General features: G+C 35.3%; 3 protein-coding genes across 3 annotated transcripts; all 3 read right to left on the reverse strand.

The window, feature by feature from the left end:
- Positions 1–4,634: 4,634 nt before the first annotated feature.
- Positions 4,635–5,473, reverse strand: LOC115626507. The gene is made up of 2 exons (XM_030521894.1): positions 5,346–5,473; positions 4,635–5,286 (listed from the first exon to the last, which is right to left on the reverse strand). Exons 1-2 carry the CDS (start codon positions 5,377–5,379, stop codon positions 4,748–4,750), a joined length of 573 nt encoding a protein of 190 aa, XP_030377754.1. The 5' UTR covers positions 5,380–5,473; the 3' UTR covers positions 4,635–4,747.
- A 445-nt stretch (positions 5,474–5,918) lies between these two features.
- On the reverse strand, positions 5,919–6,820 carry LOC115626471. Its single transcript, XM_030521855.1, has 2 exons — positions 6,762–6,820; positions 5,919–6,683 (listed from the first exon to the last, which is right to left on the reverse strand). Exons 1-2 carry the CDS (start codon positions 6,793–6,795, stop codon positions 6,061–6,063), a joined length of 657 nt encoding a protein of 218 aa, XP_030377715.1. The 5' UTR covers positions 6,796–6,820; the 3' UTR covers positions 5,919–6,060.
- A 659-nt stretch (positions 6,821–7,479) lies between these two features.
- On the reverse strand, positions 7,480–8,212 carry LOC115626493. The gene is made up of 2 exons (XM_030521877.1): positions 8,077–8,212; positions 7,480–7,984 (listed from the first exon to the last, which is right to left on the reverse strand). The coding sequence occupies exons 1-2, from the start codon at positions 8,108–8,110 to the stop codon at positions 7,593–7,595; spliced, it is 426 nt and encodes a 141-aa protein (XP_030377737.1). The 5' UTR covers positions 8,111–8,212; the 3' UTR covers positions 7,480–7,592.
- Between the last annotated feature and the right edge of the window lie 723 nt (positions 8,213–8,935).

Below are 8,935 nucleotides of genomic sequence, written 5' to 3' on the forward strand. Positions count from 1 at the left end.
CCCCTTGCAGCTGTCCGAACAACTGCCTCACTTGATGGGCAGCACCAACTGAGTGACAAAAACAAAGACAAAGACAAATACGACATGCAGGCCCACAGAACACAGATAGTGAGTAAGAAGTAGGAGTAGAAGGAAAGCAAGTCTAGGGCTATTTGTTTTTCGTGCCTGTTTGCTTTAATGTTAATGTTTATTATTATTATTCCTACAGCTCAGTCAAACATATCTCCAAACCTAGAACATGATAAAGCTGTGCTATACTTAGTATACAGACTGATTATTTGTGTTTGCCTCAAGCTTTGCACTTAATTTGTTGTTTTTCTTTTGTCGAGCCTTACAAATATTAGCTTGAGTGCCATGGGAAAAATATACATGCAAACAGACACCCACATGCAAACGAACAGTGTGTACTTGTATTATTATAAAACAAATAAGATTTGCCAAGTTTAATTGCCAGCAATAAAAACATACATAAAATCCCGTCTGTCTGTTAAGAAGTTGCAGAAGCACAGGTCCAGCGGGAATATAACTTTGGAAACAATGCAAATTATTTCGATATTTATGCATTTTTGATTTACTTTTGTTTAAAAAATTTTTGTTTTGTTTATTATTTCAGTAAGACTGGAAAATCGTTGAAATAAATAATAGAAAAACTAACAAAAATTCAAATAAATCAACTAGAGCTGTAACTAATTAAAATAAATATATTTTGGTGTCATTTTACAGCTCTTCTTAGTCCTCTTAAATTTTTAATCAAAGGCTTCAGTTTCAGATCTCAAAAGCCTAAGATTAACACGCAGCTTTAATTCTAGTCTTACTATAATTAAACAATTGTACATTCGTCTTTTTGATAGTTGACATAAATGCTAATACAATACTTTAAATATAAGCCTATATATTCCATATACATAACCGCCTCTAGTTTGCATAGAAATTTGTTTTATTTAGCCATAAACTAGACCACTAAGCCATTTTTATGCCGGTTCAATGGCATTTGAGTACATACTTCTAGAGTGGATGGAAAACTAGATATATATGTACATAAAATACCGTTATAAATTGTAAACATAGCTATGCTTTGCTTGGCTCTGCTTTGCTGGCTGCCAACAATAAAATTCTTTGTGGGAAATTTAAATATTTGCACACATAACTCACAGAACTGTTTGCTTAGCTGCATGAGACGAATCGAATTAAGGCCAAAATAAGCAGAAAGATAAGCAGGATGAACCCTTTTGTGGACACGTGTGCCACTTATCTCGATCAAAATACTAATACAGACATAATTCATTGTGTTTTGTGCCTGCCATGCAAATTTAACAATAAACATATGCAGAAACTTTTACACACAAAGCCAGCCATTTTGAGTAAATTGTGTGTGCGACTCAGATAAGCCGGCAGTTCCTGTGGGGCTGGTCGAGCGATAGATAAGGGTGCCCCTTAAATAAATATGCACAGCTATCGCATATCTAAACAATTGACAATTGAAAATATGATTGTGGCAAGTGCAAATTATTATCATTATGCTTGTATATATTGGAGCTGCCAATAATAAATATAGTACACATACTCATAAATTCATAAAGGGTATATTGGTTTTGCTTTCATTCATGTTACAAATAATAAAGCGGTTACAGCTGAGTGGATATAGCTAACTAGAATACATATCTAAGCTGAATAATCCCTGCCTTTGAAATGTTTTAAAATATTAATTTGTTTTAATCTTAAATCGTAATTGTGCTTTTGTGCATCGCTGAGAATCTTTGAAGGCTTTTCGATCAAAAGCCGTGCCTCAATAAACTAATGGCTTACTATGATAAATAAATAATATTCTCCAACCAATGCCTATAAAAGCAAAAAGTTTTAAAGGCTAATTATAAATGTATTATAACCTATTGATTTCGAATCAAAACACATTCAAATTGTAGTACGAGTGTGTATGTCGATAAGTAAAGTGTCTTAAAAATATTATAATATTAAAAATATATAATTCACATATATAATTGCTATTCAAATAAAAACTCGACAAAGCTGAGTGCAAATTGTTTTCATGTCTAACCAAGGCTGAGGATTTATTATTTTTTCCATTCAATTTCCAGTACTCCAGTTATTTTAAATTTTACTATGATATGGCATTCCTATTAAGAAACTACTGACCATCATATCAGATAGCTCTTATAGTTTTTGGTAACTCGAATATTAAGCATCTATTAGGTATCTACATAAATATACAGCATTTGCATATCATAAGATTTCACTCATGTACTACACAGATTATTAATTGATTAACTTATTTCATATCTTTTATTTCGTGCACCATTTCAGAAAACACTTCTTTCTATATTTAAAAAAAAAAAAAATCGATGGCAGTCGATGTTCATGATGCCTCATCAAAGCATACACTCTTATTATCGAATATAAGAGACCTGGAAGCGTATGTAGTCTTCGGTGTACAAAAACAGACATTATCTCCTCTGCCCTGTCATCAGTTTATAGAAGTGGCGAAGGCGGAAGTTTTGATAGGCGCGTGGCCCACAACACAACGTACACATATCACTTTTCTTTTCTTTTTTTTTTTTGACACATCGCCAAGTCGTAAAGCTGATAATGTGACCACCGATTGGGGGTGTTGTTGACTCGAAGATATTGCTGATGCGGCGGCCGATATGTGAAAGATTTGTCAGTTTTTTTTCTTTTTGCATGTTCTTTTTTTCTTGTTCTTGCTTTCAACTTGAAGAAATTTCATGTGCCTTAAATATAAATATATATTTATATGTGTTGCATGTGCCTATAATTCGTTTTATGAATTTTATTTTTGTATGGCTTTATGGCGGACTACGTGACGAATTTCTTTAATGTGGCCGATGGAAATTATGCGTATGCGACTGTCTGCCCACAAGATGTGGCAGAGTTGAATACACTGACTACTTTCTTGGGATCCCAAACATACGAGCATATAGTATGTACTACATATATATAGTACATACATACATATATATTTACTGTGCAATATAAAGGCACGCGACTCTCTAACATTATAATATAGATGAGAACTCTAATAAGCTTGCAGATTTATATGAATTTATGAATTTAATTAATGTTTGGGGCTGTCGGACTGCAAAAGAGGTTAAAGAATTGTTGTTCTAGAATGTGAACCTTTTTGTTTTTGTGTGTTTTCTAAGTGATTGCAGTCAGAAAATAATCTGATTTAATGGGATGTAAGAATGTATGTTTTATAATTCATTTATAATTTATTATATTATATGATGGGATGTAAGAATATCTGTTTTATAATTAATTTATAATTTATTATATTTATTATATTTAACGTTTATTACATTAATAAATATAATTTGCAGAGCATTTTTTGCAGATAATTATTATCAATAAGTACTGAACTACTCTTGAAAATAGTTATAGGCATTGGTTCCGAAAATAAAAGAATAGAACGAAGCCATACGTTTCTACCAGCACATTCTAGAAAAATGCTCTCATTTTGCTCAACATACGATTGCACAAGAGATTTCACTATTCACAACAAAAATACCAAAACTACGTACACTCAGGTGGATTTGTTTGCTTCAACGTTGCAACGGGCGGTCCACACTGGAGCGCCTGTTCGGGAAAGGCTTAAGAACTAGTCGTATCACTATCAATTTCAATAGCCAGCAATAAAACTAATGAAAACGAGAAATGTAGAGCAAACAAAGTACCCTTTCCCATATACGGGCCATAAATTAGAGAGCTTACTAGCCAGCGATGACCAAAACTGAAAGTATTCATAAATCTGTCGCGAGGGATGCTTTCAAGCAATGCCGCTCCGACTCGTCGCCACTCGCAGAGACCCATTTAAAACTCATGAAATGCGACACTTTTGACCCTAAACGATTTCCAGTTAAGACAGGCTCGGCGCATACCTTCAACTCGACCAAAAATCTGAACAGGTACTACAACAGACAACAGGTAGCCAGCAGGTAGAAGAATGCGTTCAAAGGCAACCCGCTGATTGCGTCAAAGTGTTCATTGAATGCTTGAAACATATACACTGGTCAACTAGCAGACGCTATAGTATGCAAAATATATATATTTAGCAGACCTGCCTATTCTTTCTTACGCAACCGTTAAGTTTGCGCAAAATGTCCGTCTGCTGCCTTTGGCTCAACAAATCGGAACTAATGGACGAGAGGCGCGTGCGTTCCCACTTACCATTAATGCTCTTCAAATTGTCTTATAACTTGTAATTATAACTTTCTTGGAGCTGCTTCAGAATTCTTCCGAGTGTACTGATATAACCGAGTGCCCAAAAGTCAACTGCCAAAGGCAAATGCTGACTAAAAAAAAATAAGTAAAAGACAACACTCACAGACTCTCAGACTCACTTAATATTTGTATATTTAAATATATCTTTAATTGTATTATTAATATTTTGAGCCAAATCAAAATCAAATATGTATTGCGCATGCTTTAATAATTCCCTCTACAGTACATAGTAAACTCGTATATAATAAAAAGCAGTGCTTAGAACTTAAGTTTTTCAAAAATCTGTTATCAATCTGTCAAGCCAAACTGTTTTTCAAATGCATTTGTTTTAGCACGTTGTCCGAGCCATGAAGCGTAAGTAACTCGATTGATTTTTATTGTTTGTTTATTTATTTTAACATTTGTAACTTAGAATTAATCTTGAATCAAAAAATTTGATACATATAAAATTATATGCTGTTTTTTGATTGATTTTTATTTTTCTGTAGTCGCACTATATTTGGGCAGGTATCCTTGGAATATTTGGCATCAATATTGATTTTTTTGGGGTAGTTTCCAGCTTCTTGAGACCATCCCTTCCTTCTATTATGATTGCATTACGCAGCCACTTCACAATTTTTAGGTATTCATGATATTTGAAGCCTCGCAACGCTTCGGGAATGTAATGCTCTTCTAGTTGTTTTTTCACCTCATCTGCGGTGAGGACATATATATTTCGTTCGGACAATTTGAAATCCGTATCGCACTGCAACCAAAGCTTGCGTCCAGCTGCCAATTGCAATTGAAGGCGATCTTGATCTATCTTAGCCTTATCGATTGCTTCTTGCAGCTTTGCAGTTGCAGTTCTTACAGAAAAAAGCTCTTTATTGGCTTTTTTCAATTGCTGCTCCAATAATTCATTTTTACGTTTAATTTCATCTAGAGTGGGAATTACGGCTTTGATCTTGTTTTGTAGGTCGCCAATGGAAATTGACTTCACTACATTTGAATACTCTATCAAATCTTTACTAGTGACTACATAGCATGACGTCACTGTTGCCAAAAAGTTTTCAATAAATAATAAAGAAATGCATTGGCTTTATATAACTTACAAATTGTGGTTAAGATGATCAGTGAGGGTTTCATTTTAAACGACTCCCCTTACAGCTTCTGCGAAAGTGATGAATGCTTTTTGAAAAACAGCCTCGTTATTATGTGAAATGTTCGGAAATCAGTTCTGGTTGACACCTGGCATTATGATGGAGCTGAGGCAGACTATATCTATTTCCGATGTGTGTGAAATTTGCACTCACGGCCTATTAGGTTCCATGTCTTATATAAGAAGGAAAGAAACGTAGAAATTGTGCAACGCCTAACCATTAGCTCCAGTTGACTTGTGACATTTCCACAAACTACTTTTGATATTCCTAATCGTATTCTGAATAACACCTTTTATGCGACTAGAATATCGAATGCAACTTTTGATTTTACAAATGCTACGAACTTGAGATCAGGCACACAGACTGTTTGCACACAAATTCCCTTAATTGTAATACTTTTTCTATTATTTTGCTCAGCTTGACAACTTTGTGTGCAAATGATGAGCTTGGCCCTCGAACTGTGCCAGAGACATAGCCTCGCTCTCCATTCGAATGTGGGTGGCTTTATTTAAGTTGTAAGATCCCTTTTTGACGCTATTTTGACGCTGTGTGTTCTCTTTATTGAAAATTTTATACAATTTATGGTTTACTTAGAGCACAAAATGAGCGACACTTTTTAGAATGCTTGCGACTACGGCAACTTTCTTAGACACACAGCGATGGTTTTTTAAATAAATAAACCGCCAATTTTGAGGTCCGTTAACCCTGCTGCGAACCTTTTCTCTCTATTGACATGCTCCCGTATATCTCTCATCATATTAAGGTATCTGGACAGATACATTAGTTTGACTCTGGCATCATTGACCTTTTCAAATTCTCGCAGTTTCTCAATCATTCCTACGATACGACCAGGCCTCGTACGCTTGCAATCCTCTAATTGCGCAAGTGCCCGGTTATATCTTAATAAAACTCGTAAATTCTTCGATTTTGCTTCCTTCACAGCTGATCTGGATACCTCGAGACCCTTGTGCAGTCTAGTCTGATCATCGAGTACCTCACCCAATTTGGTTCTGATCCTTCTGACATCCCGTGACAATGTAAATAGTACACCCTCAGCCCTGGCGATTTTCTGTTGCAGGAAGAGTCTTAGACGTTTTGGATCACTGGCTGGTGGCTCCCTGTCTGCGGCTGCCAAACCAATTGGCCCCTTGCCCGTAAATCGGTCAATTGGATCACTGGCTGGTGGCTTCCTGTCTGAGACTACCAAACCAATTGGCCCCTTGCCCGTAAATCGGTCAATTGGCGATAGAAGACGATTGCCATCTTGGGCATTGACATAACACAGCAATACTGTTGATCGATTATCAAATAGTTAGTTATATATATGTAAGATTTAGTATAGTTAGATGATGTCTTTGTCTCACTTACAAATTGCAGTTAAGATAAGCACCAAAAGCTTCATCTTAATGGCGATTCTGATGAAGGCTGCTTGACAACTGCGCAAAATGTCTGAGCTCAGGCCTCATAAATATGGCAGTTAACGATTACGTATCGTAATGTGGAACAGTCTGACATTAGTTGTGCTCGACTTTTGACATATATATATATATCCGTATCCAGCACGTAATCATTTCTTTCAGCGGTTATGTAATCTGAGGGCCATTGATACATATAATACATATGCAAGTAAAGTATAAGAAGAGTATGCATTTTGGGAAAATTCAACCCTCAAGTCAGGGACGAATTTGGTGTCAAATCATTATTTCCCAATCAATTCACTTCAAATATCATTGCAGCTTATTAAAATACCGCTCTAAAAGGTGTACAAATGTGATTTTTTTTTTTCGATTATCCTCAATCGCAATATACATATGTGGTTATGAGGAACTTGTTTTTAACCAGAACGAATTTAATTTTAAAATGTTCTGAGATCGCTGTGCCTCGAATTTGGTACTCTATTTTGTCGTTCAAGACATTCCATTAAAAGCAGTTTTAATAACAGTATATTCTTCCACCCTTTGCCCCACTCTTCCTAAATCTGCATTTGGGGCGCATGGTTCGATTTACTTGTAGAAAAGACAAGTTGAGTTCTCTTGCTGGATTTTCAATCCTTCACAATCTGATCGGATCCGATTAAAACCAAAAATTGACGCATTATTTGTGTTTCATTTATTAATCATTAAAAGACATAGAATGGTATTTGAAACACAAAGAGCGGCACTTTTTAAAATGCTTGCTTGTATGCACAGTTTTAAAACTCTATTCTACAGACGGCAATTTTAGAGCAGCTTGTTGCGCAATTAGCTGGGCGGCCCTTGTCTCTTCATTCAATATATCTCGAATATCTTCGAGGAGGTTCATGTACCTTGTCAGAAAGATTTTCTTGATGCGCTGCTCAGATGGCCTATTCCAAATGGGTCTCTTAATTGCATTTAATATGTTTACTAATGCAATGGCGGGCTTTCTAGCGTCTCTTCCATCGTTTCCGATCGCCGCCGAACTGCTTCCACTACTGGATCCTAGACGTCCTGGTCGCTCATCGCTCAGATCTGGTCGTATAGGTCGATAGGGCCGATTTGGTCTGGATTTTAACAATACATCATTGGATTTGGAGAGATCGGAATTTTGGGCATAAACCGTGCAAAGCATTACTGTTGGTTGTTTGCCAAATATTAAGGAAAATATTAAGAATATTAAGAATTTGATTTTAATATTTAGTAATATTTGTTTGCATTCAACTTACGAACTGCTGAGAAAATGAGAAACAATGTCTTCATCTTGAACGGCCCAAGCTGGAAGCTGCTTCAAAACTGACCACTGGGCCAGAAAACACGCCCAATAAATATGGATGTTGAGTCTTATGCAACGGTCTGATATTAGTTCTGTTTGACTTCTGACATTATTCGGGATGAGTATTGCTTATTATATATCATTTGCACAGCACCATTTCAAAATCGCATTAGTACTGCTTGACTTCTGACATTAAGCTGTCTAAAAGGTCTGCTTATATAATGTCTAATATTTCCATCTAAAGATCTGGTTATATAATATCTGACAAGGTCAAAATAATATAAATTTGTAAAAAGAGGTTTTCTTCATTTAAAATCTGTTCTTTTATAGACAATAATAAATTTCACTGTCTAAAAACTAAAGTGTAGAAGGACGAATTCAACTAAATATCATAGTATGAGGACGATTATATTTCAGACAATCCCACACAAATAAGAACAGAAATAATGATGATAAAAAAATCGATCAAATTTAAGTATTCCTGAAGACTGTATAGAAGGAGCAAACTTAAATCTGACATTGAAAGCACGATGCATGCTCGTCGTTTCAAAATTAAATGAAAATTTCCAAAAATATTACTATTAAGAAGAATGCAATTTATGTATTAAATTATTATTATGTATATGTATGTATAGAAGCCAATATTTGACGCTATATTTGTGACACTCTTTATTGATTATATACATATTTGAAGTTCAAAGAACAAAACAAGCGACAAAACATTTTAAATTATTGCAACTGCAACTCTTTTATGCGCGCCCAGCTCTTGATTTGTGGTTGCAATCAATAAGCCACTCCTAGAACGGCACTGT

This window comes from Scaptodrosophila lebanonensis, unplaced genomic scaffold (genome assembly GCF_003285725.1).
Source record: "Scaptodrosophila lebanonensis strain 11010-0011.00,11010-0021.00 unplaced genomic scaffold, SlebRS2 tig00000085-arrow-pilon, whole genome shotgun sequence".
In the NCBI taxonomy this organism is placed as follows: Eukaryota; Metazoa; Arthropoda; class Insecta; order Diptera; family Drosophilidae; genus Scaptodrosophila; species Scaptodrosophila lebanonensis.